The 21012-nt window shown below is 42.2% G+C and overlaps 1 protein-coding gene across 3 annotated transcripts in view; it reads left to right on the top strand.

The window, feature by feature from the left end:
• NSMCE2 (NSE2 (MMS21) homolog, SMC5-SMC6 complex SUMO ligase) overlaps positions 1-21012 on the top strand; it is a 217361-nt gene that overhangs the window by 41335 nt on the left and 155014 nt on the right. For all 3 annotated transcript variants that reach the window (XM_084749150.1, XM_084749151.1, XM_084749152.1), the window contains one exon: positions 3551-3657. In XM_084749150.1, the coding sequence (XP_084605276.1) occupies positions 3551-3657 (107 nt within the window). The remainder of the gene's footprint in view (positions 1-3550; positions 3658-21012) is intronic.

Consider the following 21012-nt stretch of genomic DNA (forward strand, 5'->3'; position numbering starts at 1 on the left):
TCCCTCATTGTGCCACATAAGGACACCATATTGCCACACTTGCCACCTACAATTTTTAGCCACAACCTGGAGTTATTCCTACTTGAGATTCCATCTCCATAAAAGCAGCTTATTTGTCTCCTCTCTCTCCCTTCTCAGATCTGTCCTCTGTTTGCCCTGCTCTTTCACATTCAGGACGACTGGCATCAGTGGCTACTGTTTGGTCTTTCTACTTTCCCGTTTGTTCATCTTCCTCTCATTCAAGTCTCATGACTTTGTTTGAAGTTGGATTTGATTCTAGCACTAAGTCTCCCATTTCTGTGTACTATAGCTTCAATGCTTTTTCAGTGCTTCAAAGCAGAGAACAGTAAGAGATACTGCTGTTGGTGCATTTTAGCGTTGAGTAACACATGACGTGTCTAATGAATAGCGTGGCTGCTGAGATTGCATAATTATAGGTTTGTCTGACTTTAGGAAAACCATAAGCCAACCAGCTTCATCCAGCTAGAGACTTCTCCAATTATGTAAGCATCAGAGTATTTCAATCTAAAATGAAGCTCTCTTCCAGTGATTCTGTTATTCTTTGTTTTCCTGGAGTTTGCCCTCAGTAGGAAAAACAAAAGGGAAAACTGACTTCAAGGGATGTATTGTTTTGTGGCTCTTCCTGGTCTAAGTCCCACTTACAATATCTGTGAGGGCATACAGGCTGCAGTAGTTCTGCATAGCATTAGAAACAGCATGATCAGCATGCTGGCATGCTTAGAGACAGCTAGAGTTTTATAATGCAAAGCAGGGAGTTTCTGTGCCCTCTGGACTTGGTTTGCTGGGGTGGAGGTGGGGAACATATTTCAGCCAGTTATTGAACTAACTTCTTGGACCAATTTCTTAAGTAATGTACCAGATGACATGTCTCCTAGAGGCCTTGAGTTCTCCCCAGTGGGGCTTCTCCTTGTGTACATTGGCTATTTCTATCCGTGAGCACTGCTGAGAAGGTTCTCTGTAGGACTCTGGTTCCCGCTGACCACTTCTCTGTAGTTCTCTGTGTGGCCTGACAGGACGTTTGTAGCAGCTCCCATCTGTGTGCTTGGCTGCTCATGTTCTTCTAGTGATGCACCCTTAACTTTTGAGCAACTGGACTTGGCTGGTGTTCTCCTCGCTTCCAGTGGATCACATGACCATTGTCACAGCCCTTCACACTACCTCTGAGGAAGAGAAAAGAGACTGTTCCCATCTTAAAACTTGGTGTACTTCTAACCCAGGGAAAGCATTTTCTTTTTCTTACTCATTTCTTCTATCTGAGGAATTTAGGAAGAGCCTTCTAGGAGCAGGTACACTAAGCCTTTGCATCACTTTTTTAGTGGCCCACTTAGAAGTCTTATTCTAAGGGACTACACTAGACATTCACAGAGTGCCTTAAATACTTGTAAAGGGGTTGGAGTCCTTATCATATTCAGGCTCCATTTGTCCAAGAGAATAGCATCTGTTTTGCCATCAGAGAATCTGAGTTGGAAGTTCATTCTTCTGCTTAGTATCATTGTTGCTTTGGACAAGTTATTTCCGCTTTCTTCTGTATAAAAAGCAAGGAAAAACTGCCCATCTCTTTGATCAGTCTGGTGTTATGAGCCCGTAATATCAGGTATGTTAGAGGCCAGAGCAGGAAGATTCCTAGTTCAAGGCCCATTTGGGCTACATTGTGAATTTAAGACCAGTCTGGGCACTTTAGAAGAGCTGAGGATGTAGCTCAATGTTAAAATCTTGCCTAGTATGTGTGAAGCTCTGGGTTTAATCCCTAGTATTAAAAAAACAAAACAGCCAACCACCTGTCTCAGTGGTGCTGTAAGCTGTAAAATAAATACAATATGTTGTGCATAATGGAGCATTCATTAATTGTCACAGCTATTTCTATCACTGCAAGTATGTGTTCTGTCTCCTCATAGCCATTACTTCTCATGCTGTGTCATCTGCTCCAGCCTCTCTAATGGCAGTCCTCAGGATTTTAGCGTCTTTTATGTGATTCTGCCTCTCACTCTCACCGAGTATTGGTATTTTCTTTTTTTCTGGTGGAAAAAAATCAGAATAGACAAACGACTATATACCATATGTTTTCTTTACCTTCATTCAACAGAATATCATGTAGGGCATTTCCAGGTCTAGGAAATAATGATCCTAAAGACTATAGAAAAAAGATTAATTCTGCAACTCTTTGTTGGATCTCAGGAACACTAACACACCATTCTTGTCTATGGAGAAATGAGAAAAATGGGGATAAGAAAGGCATGATTATTTATGGTACCAAATATGAAGTGTATGTGTTAAATTAAGCAAGTAGTTTCTTCTAGATTGGTATAATTTCGGAACAGATGAGATTTGAGCTGAGTCTTGAAGGATGTGCAGATTAAATCCAGTGGAGTTTCTTAGGAAGGGTGTTATGAAACTCTGTGTGGTGGTGGTGGTGGTGTGTGAATGTGTGTGTGTGTGTGTGTGTGTGTGTGTGTGTGTGTGTGTGTTGGGTGGGGGGGTGTTGAGATGAGGTAAATGTATAATAGACTGACCTTAAATTCCTACTTTCCTTACTGAGTGCTGGGGTTACCTGCCTGTGCCACTATATCTGGCTAAATGGGGCAATGTTTAAAAGATAATATTTTATCTTTAATTATGTGTGTGTGGGGTTGGGTGTGTGTGAGGAGGGAGAGCTTATGTGCATGTGAGTGGACATGCCCAAGGAAGCCAGAATTAGGAACTCTAGGTCCTCCTGGAGCTGGAGTTACAGGCAGTTGTGAGTTGCTTCTTGTGAGAGTTGGGAACTGAAATCAGATCCACTGCAAGAGCTTATTCTGACATCATTCTGAATGTCTGAGCCATATGTCCTGCCACTGGGTGGGGAAATTTTGGTGGTGGAAATATATGCGGTGGAATGCAGTGACAAGGAGTCTCTGGGTGGTGAGTCTCTTTCCTTCTCCATGTTTTAGTAATAATTTCACAGCTTAAGGAAGGGTCTCCGTTGGCCAAGTGTGGCCTACAGGAAGGCTCAGCTAAGGCTCCAGAGCCGGGGGACTGTCTGGAGGGACAGGATAGACTAAATGGGGAGGAGACCTTAGAAGGGATGCAGACAGTAGTAACTCTGGGGACTGAGAGTCATGGCGTGTCCCCCTGGAGTGGAGCCTGCCCTTTGATATGTTGCAGAAGGGGCAAAGGGGCAGATATTTTTTGCAGTTCATTTTGATCTTTTAAATTCTTAGTCCTTTTTTGTAATAACATATTGGATTTGGTGTGTCACATGCAACAGGCTAGAGAAGGTATAGGAATTTGACTTGTTCTTGGAAAGAACAGGCATGAGGAAAGAAAAGCAAAATAGTGCATGAAAAAGGCACATACCCCAAATCACTCTCAACCCCTGGAAAGATCTAGAAAGGGAGGGACATGCAAATAGGCATAGTGGATTGTTGAAGAGGTTTCAAGAAAAGTGCAGTACTTTTTACAGACTAGCTCTTTGGATGGTTATGTTTGAACTTTTTCCACATTTGGTGTTTAAAGTGGAAAATAATGATCACAGCTTCTTGTTCTCTTTCAGCTGAAGTGAGTAGTGAATACAGTATGGACAAGGCCATGGTCGAGTTTGCTAAAATGGATCGAGAACTCACCCATTACGTTAAGGCTGTCCAGTCTACAATAAATCATGTAAGTTTATTCTACTTCACTGACTAGTTTGTTATAGCTCACTGGTCTAGAAATGGAAACAAAATCAAAATTCTTTTCTACACTTAATATCTCCTTGTCCTTACCGGAGCAGATGTTGATCAGTACTCTCATGGAGCAAGAATCTGAGATATTTTCCAGCTAGGCACCTAGGCCAGTTAGCATATGAAGTGCATTTTAGATTGTTTTGAACGTTTGTCTGAAAACTTTAGTGTAAGCCCCTCAAATGTGAGCAGCTTCTCATTACAATGCTAAATGCACAGCTTGTTTCTATTGCCATATTTGCTTAAGCCGATAACTTAGACCAGGTTTAGTTACTCATTCTCTAGTTTTAACTAATATGCATCTCTTGCAACATTTTTAGACTCAGATAATATGGAAGCATTTAGAGTAAGTCTAAAAATAAATAAAGTTGGCATTGCAGCTGTTCCCAAAGCCACACTTATCTCTGTTGGCTCCAGCTGTCTCAGGGAGAACACATGAGGCAGCTAAGGTGGGAAGGTAGCATCCTCTTTAGTAGTGCTGTGTTGAGTAAGAAATGAGCAATAGGATTGCAGTAATGCTTCTGAGAAATCCTTTGTCTCTGAGCCCCGGAAACTCCCTGTCGAAGTGACTTGGGATACCTGTGTAATAGGGTAGCTTGCACTTCTGGTTTCTTTATTTGCCTTTTATTCTTATGGCTATGGGAAGATTCCAAAAAGCAAGTATTTAACAAGACCAGCTACTATTCAGATGAAGATAAAATTTTATGATGTCTAATACTTAAGGCACTGATATGAGCATTAAATATAGGTGTTTTTCCTGTTTTTGAGTGGCTAGTCTTTGGTGTAATATAATTGTGATTATGAATAGTTGCTTATAACTAAATAATAAACTCATTCAAGTTTAAAATTCCAGTGGTTTTGGCTATTGTGACTTTTAGTCCTAATTCTCTGAATAATTTTTTGATATGAAAATGCATTTTGGTGGCATCATATTTGAAAATGGGTGACAGAACAGTAGACCAGAAAGCATTAAACCAGAGGCCTTTCTGTTTTTCTTTAATTAATTCTTTCCCTCCCTCCCTCCCTCCATCCCTCCCTCCCTTCCTTCCTTTCTCTTATCCCCTACCCCCATGCCCACCATGTCTCACTAGGTCAGTCTCATAGCTTCAGTCCTTAGCTAAGATTATAGGCATTTGCTACCACACCCTGCTAGACTACAGATTTTTAATTCTGGTTCAGTTCTAGAACTAGCCAATTAGTTCCTACTTCTTCTCCACTTGTCTGGAGCAAGGCTGAGATACCAGGATTGTTTTTGTTTTGTTTTATGATTCTACTACTAATATGTATTCACAGTTGAAAACCACTGATAAGAACTCAATTTGCTTTAAAGAATATGGTATGTTTGCTACTGAAGATCAGAGTCAGGCCTGTTGCAAAGCTCAATCTTGCTTTGGCTTTAATTTTCTGTGGATGTTATTTGGTACACCTTTGCCTTTCATGTGTGCAAGTGTATCCATATGGCCTATAATACCGACAAGAAAATAAGATTTTGAAGTTAAAGAATCTAGTTTTTTCTCCTGAACTTTTAAGATTCACTTGATATAATAATAATAATAATAATAATAATAATAATAATAATAATAATAATAATAATAATAATAGAACTCTTATCCCTTCTAGTACTCTTTGTTGTGGTTTTGAGTCTCACTATGTAGCACTGGCTGGCCTGGTACGTCCTGCCTCTGCCTCTTGAGTGCTGGGAATACAGGTGTGCACCACCACGCCTGGCCTCAAGTACTCTTAAAGAAAAAGTTAAACACGAAGGAAACCCCACAACTCACGTGTACTTACTAGTTAACAGCATTCCCGTCATCTGGAGGACTCACCCCACTACCCTCTGGGTCTCTTCTGCTGTTCAGCCTCCTCTTCACTGTGCATGGAGTGAATGCTGTTAGAGATTCCTGCGCTTTCACAAGGGTGAAAATGGTTCCTTTTCCTTTTCTAGTACCAAGTGATGTTGTGTATACGTGTCACACGAGAACAAAGTAGCTCGACCTGTAAAGGCTTCTGAGACACGCAATCAGGGGCTCAGTGGGCACAACTGTGATTGGAGGGATTGGATTGGTCTTGCTGCTTGCGCCGAGGAATAAAGAATGAGTAGCAGCTGGGGAGGCGCAGGGCAGCCTGCCACTGTGGGAGTAGCAGCAGGCTAGGGATGGGAGGAGATGGTTCTCCCTGCCTCAGTTACTCTCACAGCCTTGTGTTCTTCATTTCATCATAAAAACATTGATTTGCCTGTTTCATAGTACTGTTGTGCGAACAAGAGTAGATAATGTGACTCCAAACAATTGGGCATCCACACACTTGATGGAGATGTCAGATACTGTATTGCTGCAAACCCAGATTTCTAAACAGAATTCCTTGGAAAGGTGGGAAACACACTTTCTAAAACTTAAGTACTTTGTTTTTTTCACTGCATTTTTGGATACTTTTCTTGACCTCGGCCTACTTTAAAATTTATGTCGTGCAGGATTAGCTTTAAATTCTTAAGATGGTTGTACTTGGAAAGCTATCTGGCGTTTTCTCAGAAAAATGGGAATAGGGCTTCCTCAAGACCCAGCTATCCCACTCCTTGGAATATACCCAGAAAATGCTCGAACACACAACAGGGACATATGCTCAACCATGTTCATAGCTGCTTTATACACAATAGCCAGAACATGGAAACAGCCTAAGTGTCCCTCAGTAGAAGAATGGACTAAGAAACTATGGTACATTTACACTATGGAGTATTACTCAGCTATTAAAAACGAGGAATTCCCGAAATTTGTGGACAAATGGATTGACCTAGAAATTATCATAATGAGTGAGTTCACCCAGAAGCAAAAAGAGACAAACGGTATATACTCACTTATATCAAAACACTAGTCCAAGGGATACGTCCCATGAAAAACCTTACTTACCAAGAAAGTGGGTCAGAGGAGAGGACATCCTATTGAGACTTTAGGCGAGAGTAGCATGGAAGAATGGGGAAATAACAGGACCCACAGGGTCCTGGAAACCTACAAGAAGAACTTTATGACAGGCAGATCTGGGTCCTGGGGTCCTCCTCAAACTAAGGCACCAGCCAAGGAGAAATAGGCAGTAAACTTCGAACCCCTACCAAGACCTAGCCGACGAACACGATATTCTCCACTGTTGAGTGGAGAGTGAGATCTGATTCTCACGTGAACTCTGGTGCCCCTTTTCTGACCATGTCCCCTGGATGGGGAGGCCTGGTGGCACTCAGAAGAAGGATAGCAAGTTACCAAGAAGAGACTCAATAATCTTAGAGCATACATAGGGGGAAGAAGTCTCCCTCAATCACAGACATAGGGGAGGGGAGAAGGGGGGAAGTGGGAGGGAGGGAGGAATGGGAGGAAACAGGGGAAGGGCTAACAATCAAGATGTAATATGAATAAATTAATTAAAAAAAATAAATTAAAAAAAAAATAAATTCTTAAGATGTGAAATGTTCATGATCTCTAAAATGAAGTTGTAAGTCAGGTTAGTAACCAAGGTTTCCTTGGGTCCCATTAACTTTCTTCTGCCATAGAATCTTGAAGATGCAGTACTCTCACTTAAGAGTTTGTACCAACTGTGACCCATGGCCTTCCTGAATATGAACGTTTACATAGTCACAGAAAGTTTTTAAAAAGATGTCAGTCATTGAAGGGCTTACCGTTTGAACAGACAGTTCTCTCTTCTTCTCCCCCTTAGTATTGGAAGCTCATGCTTAACTGTTTGGGAAGTTTGCTGCGCAATTAGCTGCCTGGGTTAATTTACCAGTAATTCCTTGCGAAGTGCCACTAGCATTTCGCAGAAGCTCTCAGGTTGCCTCCCTTTGTCTGGTGAGATATTGGGACTCCTATATCCCATAAGTCTGAAGGTTTAATTAGGAATCAGTATGCATTTCAGTCGTCTAAAACCTAAAGGGACAAAGGGAACTTGGTTTTAGCAATACTGTTTGTAGAGGAAATAGGATAAAGTGAGTACTACAAAAATGACCAGTTTCCAAGACATTGAGAAATACTTTCAAGATGAATGGGTTTTAGGCCTATGAACTGTTTGGATGGAGACTTTGCAGTAATGAGAGCACACTGGTTGTAAAAATGTTGCGGAAGGTAGGAAGGGCATACAGATAAATGGTATAGTTACTTTATCACAGTTGGAAAAGCCTGTTTCCATCTTGTGTGAAGGTGGAGAGATGTTCTTAACATTAGATTTCAGTGTCCTTGCCATACCTTCTATTGCTTTTTGAGGACTCCATTGGGTGCCTTTTCCCTCCAAATGTCTGTTGAGTCAACATGCACTACACACCTGTGTGCCAAGCACTTGTCAGCGCAGGGCATAGGAAGCCAGTGAGCAAGACCCACATGATTCTACCTCTGACGGCTGGAGCCTCGTGTGGAGCACAGACGTTTAACAAAGAGCAGTAGCTGTCATTTACTTACTGTCACTGTGCGCTACAAGGGAAAACGAGGCACTGTGGGTCATTTGATAACTCTAGGCGCAGCGTCGCAGGTGCCTGGGTAGAAGACTCCTTCCTGAAGAAGGGATGTTTCTGATGACAGTTAAATGAGTCTTACTATGGAGAATGAAAGTTAACTTCTTAATGTGACTTTCGTCAGAAATGGGAGCAGCTTATTTGTGATGGTCTTTAATTGAGACAGTCTCATGTAGCCCAGGACATTTGAACTTGCAATTTGTGGTATCATAAAAGTGCTTCTGCCCCTGAGTACTGGGATTAAAGGTGTGCACTACCACCACCCAGCTGTACTTTTTTATTTGTGTGTTTATGTGTGTGCCTGTGTGAGTTCCATGCATGCAGGTACCCATGGAAGCTAATAGGGCATCAGATCCCCCTGGAAATGGAGTATCGGTGGTTGTGAGCTGTTCTCTGCAAGAGCATGAAGTGCTCTTAACTGTCACCGGGCCATCTCGTCAGAGTGCCTTGATCATTTCAAATTCCTAGTGTCAGAAAGCAAAGGAAAATGTCTGCCGTCCTGGCTGAGAACCGGAAGTACAGTGGTGGCATAGCCCCAGAGGTCGGCCAGTGGTGACCCCATTCCAGCTACTGTGCCCAGTGCTGAACATCATGACAACAGCAGGCTTGTGAATCATTTCAGTACTGATCATTCTATTTTTTCAGTTATTGGCTGCCCCTGGAATTAGGCTAGTGAAACAGATCCATGGTAGTCTTCTGTGCGTCTCTTTGTGTTTGTTAGTGTTTGTACCTATACCTATAATTTGACCTGTGGCCTGTAGAATAGTGAGAGTAGTCAGGGAAGGGTGAGTTCCAGACTAGTTCAAGGGATCCCCCAGTCCATCTTCAAGTACATGGTCTTTCAGGTAAGAGACAGCAAAAGCGCTTTGGGATGCTGTGCCTGGGTGAGGTCAAAAGACACTTCTGTCTCCTACCATGTGAGTCAGGGATTGGACTCAAGTTATTAGGCTTTTTTAGGCCTTTACCTGTAGCTGTCTTGATGGCCCTTACAGACTTTTTAATCACCTTAATTCTAATGTTGGAAATAACCAGGAACCTTAAATAAAGCTAAATGACAAATGGCCTACATTATCAGTCATCAATGATAAAATATATTATCTTTTTAAAAAATATATTATCTTACATAGTCATAGAGCTTATAGAAAGTAATGAAGTTTGAGACTCATTTGGACAAACGCGTTTATAGCAAACTCCAGCTCATCTGACTTTACCTGTATTTTTTGCTTTATTGTGTTAACTGGTTGGGAAATCCGGAGCCTGTGTATTTTCTTAGCTTTCCACAAAACTCTGTTTTGTCCTACTTACATTTTGCAGATTATGTAACACTTTTAAGCATTTAAATCGGATTGCAGTCACATAGCTGTTTTTGTTTTTAAGACAGTGTTTATAACGTTCTTACTGAAAGCCTAAGGAGACCATTGGCTTTTTGTGTTTCTCACAGATCAAGTCTACCCTATTTTGCTTACTATGGTTTGTATTTGATATGCTAGCCTGAAATGTCATCTCCCCTTTATAGTTCACATATTGAGAGCTAGAAGAGTAAAAATGTTCTTCATATGCAGTGTTGAAAACCAGATGATAAAAAGCACAAGCTGGGTTAAAGTATAGTTTACCTCAGTCCTGTCATTATCAATGAATTTTAACCATTTCTGACGTGTCACTTCCCTATGCCCTCTCATTTGTCACCCTTTATCAACTGGTAAGCCTAGGGTTTTTTGTTTGTTTGTTTTAAAAATAACTATCTACTACTTTAACATGTGGCCCTATAGGTAATCCTCCCAACCCCCCTGCAGGGACTCACTGTGTAGACTTGATGGCCTGGAACTTACTATGTAGACCAGGCTGGCCTAAAACTCCACTTGATTCTGCCTCCCAAGTGCTAAATTAAAGGCCCAGCCCCTATAGGTAATCTTAACCTTATTTTTAGTTAAACTACATTTGAGCAGAATTGCTCACTTAGAAAGCTGGTACCTTATTCTTCAGTATCTAAAGGGAGTTCTAGGCTAGAGGATGTGACTGCTGGGTGTGATTATCTGCTGAGGGAATGTACCAATGCACTTCGCTCTTCTAGACATTCTGAGCCGCTCACTAAAGAAGGGAAGTAACTCGGGTTATAAGCCTAAGGATGAAGGCTTCCTAGGCATGGAAGAAACAAGCTGTGGACTAGCAAGGTAAGATGAAGGAGACAGAAGTAGATAAGAAGCCGTTGGAGCCCAATGGCCAAGCCCTGGGAGCCCACCCTCCTCTCTACTTCCTGTGTCCCATGCTGAGCACCCCAGAATGAGATGCCGCCTCTTAACAGTTGAGTTCAGAACCTTATGGGTGAATCACATTGCGTGTGATCTTTTCTTCTGTAGGAACATAGCCTTGAAGTGGCAATTTCAAGGGGGAGAAAGCACCAGCTTTGGGAATTGACTCATCAGCCACTTGGCCTTGGGATGCATCTATTTCTGTGCTTACTGGGTTTTGCTTTGGTCCTTAGAGCTCCCTCTACAGTATCCTCAAATTGCATGTGTTGGTCCTTTTTTTTTTTTGCCTTATATATGGAGTTAGGCCTGGATATACAGCTCACTGATAAAATGGTTTATAGGAAAGACTGTAGATAAATCTTTTAGTCCTCAGCGTAATGTGGCTGCTAAAGGTAAACATTCTTACACTGAGATTCATTTTCATAGTTTAGTGTTTTGTTAGGTATTAAATGTTGAATTCTAGTCAGAGTTATAAAATGCTTAACACTCTAGTTGGCCTTGTACTCCATTGCAGTATTTTCAAAAGTTTGTTCCCTAATATGAGTTAATCGGGATGTGAATAAGTATAATAGGAGAATAGGATTTTGTGGTCAAGTAAGCTTGGGGAATGCTTGATAAAAGAATTTCCTTAAATACACCAAAGCCTTTAATGTGCTTTTATGCAATGTGATTCTCCAGAGGAAAAGGCTATTTAGAAATTTCCTAAACTGAGCTAACTAGAAAACAGCTTGGGAGAGGGCTGACTTGCCAAAGAATCTACTTTGTTAAATGCTTCTGTAGTCCCAGCCTCCTAATTTTTTTTAAAATCAGATTTAAAACATGTGTACGAGTGTTTGGCTGAATTTATGTACGTGTATCACATGTGTACAGTGCCTGTGGAGGCTAGAAGAGGCATTGGATCCTTGGAGCGGGAGCTGCAGGTGAACTCTGCCTACTGTCTAGGTGCTTGGAACGAAACCCAGATCCAGTGTAAAGGGTCTTAAGTACTTTTAAGTGCTGAGCCATCTACACACACACACACACACACACACTACACCCTGACCCCTGACCCCTGACCCCCACCCCCTGCTGTTCCTTAATTTTACAAAGGAAGTTGAAGGCTAGATCCAGCAGTTTATCTAGAGGTTTTGTATTGTCTAGGGAACCTGCAAGTGGGCAGAGCACACCTAATTCACTGCAGGAGGTGGCCCCTAGTGATTTCTGTGAAGTGAGGGGCAAGAGCCAGACGTTGGGGGGAAATAATACATTATTCCACCAGTAAAGAGGGAGGAAAGCTTTTAAAGACATACAGACTGTGTACTGGAACCAAGTGTGACCCCTTCTGTGGATTGGTGGCAGAGAACAAAGAGGAGGGAAGATGACAGTGGCAGGACAACAGAGGAGTTTCAGGCCAAAGGGTGCCTTTTCCTAAGAGCTTGTAGAGGAGCAGAAGCGTGAGGGCAGGAATGTGGAGTGTGACCTCAGAGGCTGTGTGTGGACACTTGATCCCCCCTGGCAGTGCTGCTGTCAGGGTTGTACAAGCTTATGAGTGAGACGTGAGTGGGGAGTGTACACCACCTGGAGGAGCTCAGAGGTGGAGCCACGTCCACTCTCTTGCCTTGCCCGCCCCACCATGGTGGACTGTATCCTAGGAAAGAAGAGCGAGAATACATCATCTCTCCTTCACTTCTTGTCAAGAATTTAGTCCCTGTGACAAAAAATCCAATATAGGGATTATGAACTTGGCAGACAGGACAAGAGAAGCAGACAGACCTTTGAACAACCAGGGTTAGCACACACTCCCCTTAAGCACTGGGGTACCTGTATGATTATTGATGACCTTAGGTAACCCTGCTGACAACAACAGGAACTACTTCAGTGGCAAGAGTATTGCTCAATATGGCAGTCTCAGATTTGCTTTGACCTTGAATGTAGTCTGCCTGGCAAATCTAACTTTCTGATGTTGTGTTCTGTCATCTATAAAGTTCACATCTGAGACCTGCATGATCAAATTACAGGAAAAAAGGAAAGAAATCCGTATCAAAGAGTCTCTTGTTCTAAATAAGCTTACTAATTTGTTTTGAGTTGAATTCATAGCTATCACGGGGTGTATGTAGACTGTAGTCTACAGACTGGACACACCTGGACCTACAGATAGCATCGATAACTGCCTTAATCTCTTAACAGAATCACCTTTTCTCTATAATTGACCAGAGCTAAGGTTCAGGTTGAGACTTTTCTCCATCTGGCTGTGGTAGTGGTGCTGGGGCAGGCAAGGAGACTGACCTGGGGAGTAAGCCAACAAATGTCCAAGTTCACTGTAAAATACCGGGGAGTTGAAAGCAGTTCTTTATTGATCTCATAATTAAATTGTTCAGTTAATGATCATAATGTACTTCAACTACTGAAGACACAAAAGCCTATTGACTTGTCCTTAATACAGCTACAAAGTCATTTTAACAGTGATCTACTTTGACAGAGATGATAAAAACATACCTAGGAACTCTAGTATAAGGGTAGACTTAGTAAATTCTGCTCATATACACTTAGGCCTTAAGCCTCAGTTTCTATTGAGTGTGGAGATAGCAATACAGGGCACAGAGCTCTGGGAAAGATGGGGAGCACCTGAACCACTCTGTCACACTGTTAGCAGGTTGTGCAGGAAATTCCACAGAGAAGAGTCTCCTTCCCTCTCCAGCATCAGACAGCACCCCCAAGGGAATTCTAGCTCACACGTGGAGACTGGAGTGGGCAGTGGGAAACTGTGCTCTTTCTCCTTTCTGTGGAAGGGATTTCTCCAGAAACTGCAGTGGAGAGCTGGCTGGGGTAGAACTTAGTGCTCTTGTCAGACCAGGATAGATTGGTAGGAGCCAGGGCCTGGGCTGGTGCAGAGTCCAGTGAGCAACAAATGCATCTAGCCAGTTGAATTTGAAATTGCCTGATGAGGGCTGTTCTAAGATAAGCACCAGATAATTAAGTAAACATGATTTCTAGTTCCAGAATAAAGTATGGTATTTTCTTTGGTATTTTATATAAATAGCAGAAATGACACCCTAAATATGTTTCTCTGTATATATAAGATTATGAATTATCCTGTTTATTGAGCTGTGTATCAAATCTTGAAAGCTTACTTGTTCACGATACCACACTGAAGAGCTGTATCAACAGTTTTGTGGTAATGGTACACCAGAAAAATGTGTAGGATTTATGTACTTATTTGTCATTTATGTAAGTATTTACTTATGTGTCACATGTCAGTTGTATTTCAGGTGGAGTCTCTAGAAGCCACTGACAAGCAAGAGAATAATAGGAAGAGTGTAGGGTGGTGTGATCCCAGGCCGTGCCGAGTTTGCAGATGTGATGGTACTGCAACACTTGCTTTGTGAAGTGGAGCCAGAGCTCAGCCGACTGACTGGCAGTCAGCTTCTCTCTGTGTGTTGCCCTCAGAATGCTGAGCTGCAGGCAAAGGTGGCACTTTGGTTCTTTTGTTTCATGACCACCCTGATAATTTAAGCACTTGATATTTTTGCATTTCATTTCTTCGTGGGGTAAAGTAATACAGCCAGGTATAAATGTTTTAAGAAATTATTTCTTTCCTTCTTTTCATCTTAAAATAATCATTTAATTAATAATCAATTAATTTTGTCAGACAAGAAAGTGCTTGTTAGAAAGGCCTGCTCCTTGTTCTTGCCATTAGCTACAGTAAGCAGAAGCAGTTGGCTGTGGCTGCACACACCAATGATCCTAGACATCTGGACACACTGGCTTTTTACCTTCCCCTCAACTGACACCTGTGAGGTCTCACATACTCGGAAGCCTGCCTTCCAGCCACCTTAGTCACTTACGATTCTTGGAATGCTGTTGATACTGAGAAGCAAGTCCTGTTGACCTTAAGGTTCACACCCTTTCACCCTAAGGTTGAGTTTATCCCTTGATGGGAAACAGAAGCCTAAAGTGTCCCATTAACTGAGTAAGAGTGGACTGAATTTTAAGTGTGCTCAAAGAGTCCTCCTCTTACAAAATAAGAAAATGAATTTGATATGCAAGCTATAATCATGTTTTTTAAAAAATGCCCAACATCATCTGTTCATTTCTTTCTTGGCAGAAACTCTCGAAATACTACTTGGAACACCTATAAGTAGTATTACAGCATATAATATGATGTGAAATTAGAACACATATGTTATACTGTATTTTCTTTAATAATAGTGAAATTACTCAATCAGAACATGAAATTTAAGTGCTTTCTTTTCCAAAGTACTGTGTCAATCACGATGCTGTTGTGGTTGTAAGTTTGAGGCCTTACTGATCAATGTAATGTGTGACCTTGAGCAAGTATCTTAGACTTTATGCTCATTTGCGAGTTCAGCTGAGTCATACCTGCCCTCACCTATCTGATAGTGGTATCTTGATTTTTAAAATGAGATAACGTGTGAAAGTCCTTAGAGGTGAAAGTGTGTCTGACTGTTGTTGCCTGTTAGCTTTCACCCATCCCCATTCCTTTCATTTCTTTTTGAGCACAGAGCATCATGTGTGCTAGGCAGGCACTTACTGAGCTGTAGCCGCAGTCCTTCCTTCTCTTGCTGAAAATTCCTGCCATGTGCTGATTTAAATTAGCGAGCTTTCTCCTAAGCCACCTAAGCCTGGGTAAGTGGCAACAGATCGTTTTCCTCATATTTGTTTTCCTACCTCATCGCTTAAGCTGAAAGAAAGAAAATTGTAAGACCCACATTTACTTTTTGCCTTCAGTGCCTTGTCTTTTTGGTAAAGGCTTATTTCTGCCCACCTGCCTACCATGAGAAGTTTTGGGAGAATCTCATCCAACAGTTACAAAGTGACTAATGCAGATGGGCTTGTTTAGTCACACTGTTGTGAAACTCTTGAAGTGAACGTCTCTGCGTGACAAGGAGAAGGAGATTAAGTTAAAACAATTTATACTCCCTGATCAGATGGTTTTAGTGGCTAGCTCATTGTGCAGCAGTAAATAATGGAGTTAGTGAAAATTCATAAAGCCATATATAATTAGTCTAAAAATAAATTCTGAGTAAACCACAACCAGTCACCTTTCTGTTCCTTGCTCCTGTTGCTGACTAGTTGCTCTCTGACTGATAAGGGAGATTGGACTGGGAAATAAAATCTGGTTTCATATCCTAGCCCATCCAGGCTGTAACTTTGGGCCAGTCTCACAACTTGTGCACTTTGGTCTCTTCATTTCTAAGAGGGGGCAGTAGTAGTGTTTGTCCTATATGCCTCAGTAAGCAATTGTATATAAAGCAAAAAATAGACAGAGCTATATTTTGGCACAACCCCATCCTCCATCGCCCCCCACACCCCAACATATACACACAAGACAAGTAAAAGGTGATCTGTCACCTTTCTTTTGGGGGCTAATGGCTCATCAATATATGTAAATGGGCCCAGAACTGAGGAGTCAAAGTGACTTCTCCAGAGGAGAGAAAGGGAGGTTCTCAGCTCTTGGAGCTGGAAAGAGAAAGACACATTCCAGTGTTTGGATTTCTTAAATGAATCATGGAGCATAATTTCTCACAGAAATAAATTCAGTAGCAGAGTCTCCAGACTAGTCACCTAAGAAACATTAAGCATAAGCAGTTTATTTTGGTCCAGCTTCTATGAAGCAATGAAAAAGCCATTGGTTGTATGGGTATCATCCTGTGTAGTGATTGGAGGATTTGGCCGAGATCAGGTGAGAGATACTGAGGTCACTTCTCTTTGGTTTGCCATGCTTCCTTACTGTGTGCCCCAGGATTGCCTAAGCCAGGTTTGTAAATACCAGCTTAAACTTCAGTCCCCTGCCTCATGAGTAAGAGTCTAAAACCAGATCTCCTTACCAGGAGTGAGCTGCACTTTGGGCTCTGCAACCTCCTTGTTAATGAGCCTGGTAGCCTAGTGCAGTTAGACAAAGTGGCTGCTATGGGCTCTGTGCCTCAGCAAGATCAGTGGACTTACCCAGGCCAAGGGGTAGCACTAAAGCCTCACTTTTCTTCCTGTAGAATATTCAAAGCTTTTTTGGTGACATTTGTCTATTCAAGATGGATGTAGCTGTCAGCTGAGAGAAAAGAATTTTTATTTTATAACAGTTATAAAGTGTATTTAGAATCTTGCCTATATCTTATAAAGCTCTCAAAAATAAAGGTTTGAGAAATTTAATCTACACAAAAAGTGGCCCTTCACACTGATTTGTCATCTGTGAAAGAGGGATCCCATTATTGTTATCTGTTTGAGGAAAAGCGTGTGTGTGTGTGTGTGTGTGTGTGTGTGTGTGTGTGTGTGTGTACACATTTATATGCATATATATTTCTTGTTGTTGTTTTTGTTTTTGTTTTTCAAGACAGGGTTTCTCTGTGTAGCCTGCTGTCCTGGACTCCCTTTGTACACCAGGCTGGCCTCGAACTCACAGCAATCCACCAGCCTCTGCCTCCGGAGTGCTAGGATTAAAGGCGTGTACCACTATGCCCAGCTATGTAACTTTTATAAAATAAGTTAACATATTTATTATTGACTCTCCTAAAACCACTTATGTTTTATGTTGAAAATGGCAGTGTTGTGAATACTAAGAAATTTTAGGGACTTAAAGTAAAATAAAGCCGAGCTGACTATCTCTAATCTGTGAGATGCTTATGTTTGAGTTCATTAGACCATTCGGTCCTTTTCATAATAGTGGGGAGCCTGGCTGGTATTCCTCCAGTGTGTGCTACCAGTATTGGATTTCGCTAAGGGAGGCTGAATTTGCTTTTTGCACTTGGTACTGGGAACTGAATCTAGGGCCTCACGCATGATAAGTATGTGCTCTGTCATGGAGGTGTACCCTACTTCCTGAGAAAGTACTTCCTCCTTGTCGTGCTAGCCTGGAGACTTGTTCCTGATCTGTGTTGACCGGACCCGGGGAGGGGGGGGGAGGGGATGTGGGGGGAGGGGGGGGAGGGGACGTGGGGGGGGGGGAAGAACGCCGAATTGAAGACTGGAGAACGAGCTTTATTCTGCTTCTCCACCACCTGATCATGTGATATTCCACTAGTGATGTGTCCTCATAATGTGCTCTTCATTATTTGTAAGGAGGGCCATGGCATCTCATAAGGTGGCTTCAGGAATCAGATGAGGTCCTGGACTTTAATGTGTGCGCCTAGTAGACACTGAGAACAAAGTAATTGTCTCTTAATCTCTGAACAAAAGGATTTTGTGAAGTGGAATAGAAAAAGAAATAAAAGGCTGGTCTGGGAACTTTTATAATATTGGTGGCATTTTTCATTGGCCTCAGTCTTGAACACCTCTGGAATAAAATAAACAGGAGCAAGCAGGTTATAGCTAGAGGTCCTGGATGATGAGGATGAGGATGATGGGGTTATGGTAGCCATGTATCTTTGGCTAACCTACAACTTGCTGTGTAGACCAGGCTGGCCCTGACTTCACAGAGATCTGTCTGCTTCTGCCTCCTAAGTGCTGTGTGTGTGTGAGAGAGAGAGGGGGGGGGGTTAGTGATTTCACAAGGTGGTTTTACACACATTAGAATATATGGGCTGAATACTCTTGTCTAAACACTTTACAGGAGAACTGTTTCAGACTTCAGAGTGCTTTGAATTTGAAGTATTTACATACATAGTGAGACTTTTCAGGAATGGGACCCAGGTGTGGACACAATTTTCATGTATATTTCATATAGACCTTATACATAGGCTGAAGATATCATGCTTTATTTTAATAAAATTTCTAGTGCCCCTGCAATTTGACTTTGATCTACTGTATAAAGTTGTCTGTGGAGCTTCCTATTATGGCATCATATTGTTGCTTAAAAATTTCAAGTTTGGGAGCATTTGGAAACAGAATAAGGATATAATGTTGTATTTTCTGTTTTGGTGGCTACCCAGTAGTCTCAGCTTAACAGCTATCAGGTGTTTAGTTCAGAGGTGTTATTTAATTTCTCTAAGTAACTGAGAAACAAAGTGCATGCATTGTTCTGAAAGCTACTCCATAGGCAGAAAGGCATCTAACCTTAGGGCTTTGCGTTACTGTTTTAAGTTTCCCGTAGTACAGCTGTTACTGTGCCCCTAACAGGGGAGACTTATAGAGCAAAGGACAGTTTGGTAGATCTGCTAGTGGAAAGCAGTTTTAACACAAGGAAACAATGGTTGTTACATAGACGGCATCATCAGGGAGCTGCTGTCCTGGAGTAATGGCGCATGTGAGGGCGAGGAGCAGCAGAGAACTCGCCATTTGTCCCGCTGCACTGTTGCCACATGTGAAGCATGAAAGCCGAGGGGAAAGGTCAGCCTTTTCTTCTTGCGTTGCTCTCACCTTGGACTATAAATATGAGGCATGAGATACAGAGCAGACTGAAACCAGACTTACTATTAGACATTGTGTGTCACTATGGATGATAATGTATAGAGTCAAGGAAAAAGGTTAAATCATCCAATAGGTAAGTTTCTTTGTCTTTTTAGTTATTCTAGTCTTTTAAGTAGGTTCACCTTAGCAACAGCAGGAAGAAAAAGAAGAAAACAGCATTTCCTTTTCTTTTAGGTCATAATAGAAATGGTGTTAGTTCTTTTGGTTAAGACCTTCTGACTTGTGGGGCTGTGGCTGAGATCCAAGGGAGATAAAGAAGATGACCCGGGAGTATTCCCTAGACTGAACTGTCTCAGAAAGAATGAACTTTGTTGAGATTCAGCTCTGGTCCTTTCTTCTCCCAAGTTCCTGCCTCCTCAGAAGTCTGTATCCGTAGCCCCACAGTCCCACTGTCTCACCGCATGCTCTTCTATGCCCGCTCTTATATTGCTCACCCCAGGCCCCAGTGCACACTGTGCCATCTCTTACTCCATGCCCCTCCATGCGTACACTCTTGACATCTTTTACCCTATGGCCCCATACTCCCCACGCACACTCAGACATCTCTCATCCCACACCCTCCACGCACACTCAGACATCTCTCATCCCACACCCCTCCATGCACACTATTACATTGCTCACTTCATGCCCTTTCATGCACACTCTGACACAGACTGGAGGAAGCCATACTTATTTGTTTGTTTAGGTTTTGAGTTGAGGTTTTGTTATTTAGTGCAGACTGCCCTGAGACTTACTTTATAGCCTTCTGCCTCAGTCCACTTTGATTCTAATATAAGACAGTTCTTCACCACCACAGCAACTTCAGTATCACCAGCTACTGGTGAATGATGAAGAGGAGAGGCTTATTTAAATGTGTATGCATTAAAACTTTAAATGCTCAGAACATTAAATTTGATGCAGTATAGATGAAGAGAAGTGAACATGTTTTAGCCTATGTATATTGAAAGCCTAATGGAAAAAAGTTAGGCAGTTGTGCTGGCTGATTCTTATGTCAGCTTGGCGCACATACCAAAGTTATATGAAAGGAAGTAACCTCAGCTGTGAAAATGCCTCCATAAGACCTGGCTGTAAGGCATTTTCTTAATTAGTGATTGACAGGGTAGGGCCCAGCTGGTGGTGGGTGGTGCCATCCCTGGGCTGGTGGTCCTGCCTTCTATAAGAAAGAAGGCTGGGCAATCCAGTAAGCAATATCCCTCCATGGCATCTGCATCACCTCCTGATTGCAGGTCCCTGCCCTGCTTGAGTTCCTGTCTTGACTTCCTTTGATGATGAACAGCAATATGGAAGTGTAAGGCAAATAAACCCTTCCCTTCCCAACTTGCTTTTTGATCTGGTGTTTCATTGCAGCAATAGAAACCCTAACTAAGGCAGAGTCTATCTTAAAACAGTAATGCTCTAAAAGGAATTATGCCATAGGGATAGGAGAAGATCAGATATGAAAAACATGCAAGTAGATTGGTTAGTCTTCTCTTTATTGTGACTATATGCCTGATAAGAAGCAATGTAAGGGGGAAAGGGTTTGTTCTGACTCACACTTTAAGAAGGGTTCTGCTCTGCCTCAGTAAGGAAGGTATGGCAGCAAGGATGTGAAGCAGGAGGCTGGCACGTGTGTCTGTAGTCAGGAGGCAAAGAACATACAGGAAGCGAGCTCAGCCTCTAAAGGCCCAGACCTGCCCTCAGTGACCCATTTCCTGAAGGCCCCGCCTCCCAACAGCCCTACTAGCTGAGGACCAAGTGTTCACATAATATGAGCCTATGGGCAGCATTTCACATTCAAGCCCCACAGAAACATACTCCTTAATTTTACTTGAGGAAAGATGGTATTTTCTACACTAGAAAAGGAAGACATTTGCTATCGTACTTCAATATCCTTAAGGAGTGGAGAGCAAGAACGGCCAGGAGGGACTTTAGTCCTTGATAGAAATGTGTGGGCCAAGTGCCGCCTAGGAAATACCTGTTGAAACTAAGGTGAAGGTCTGGTTGTTCAAAGGTCTTCTTAGTCATGTAGTTAGAACATTTCATTTGATAAGCAGTACCTGGCTTATCGTTTTAAAAGTCATACAAGAATTTTTAAAATCATTGATTGATGAGAATAACTTGAATGCAACATGTTTTGTCTGAATAGCTTAAGCCTAAAGCTGCCTCTTAAGATATCTGCATGATATTCAGGGGGAGGAGATCCCCCTCAGACACAGACATAGGGGAGGGGAGTAGGGGG

The sequence above is a fragment of the Acomys minous genome, assembly GCF_964271855.1.
Source record: "Acomys minous genome assembly, chromosome: 12".
Lineage (NCBI taxonomy): Eukaryota > Metazoa > Chordata > Mammalia > Rodentia > Muridae > Acomys > Acomys minous.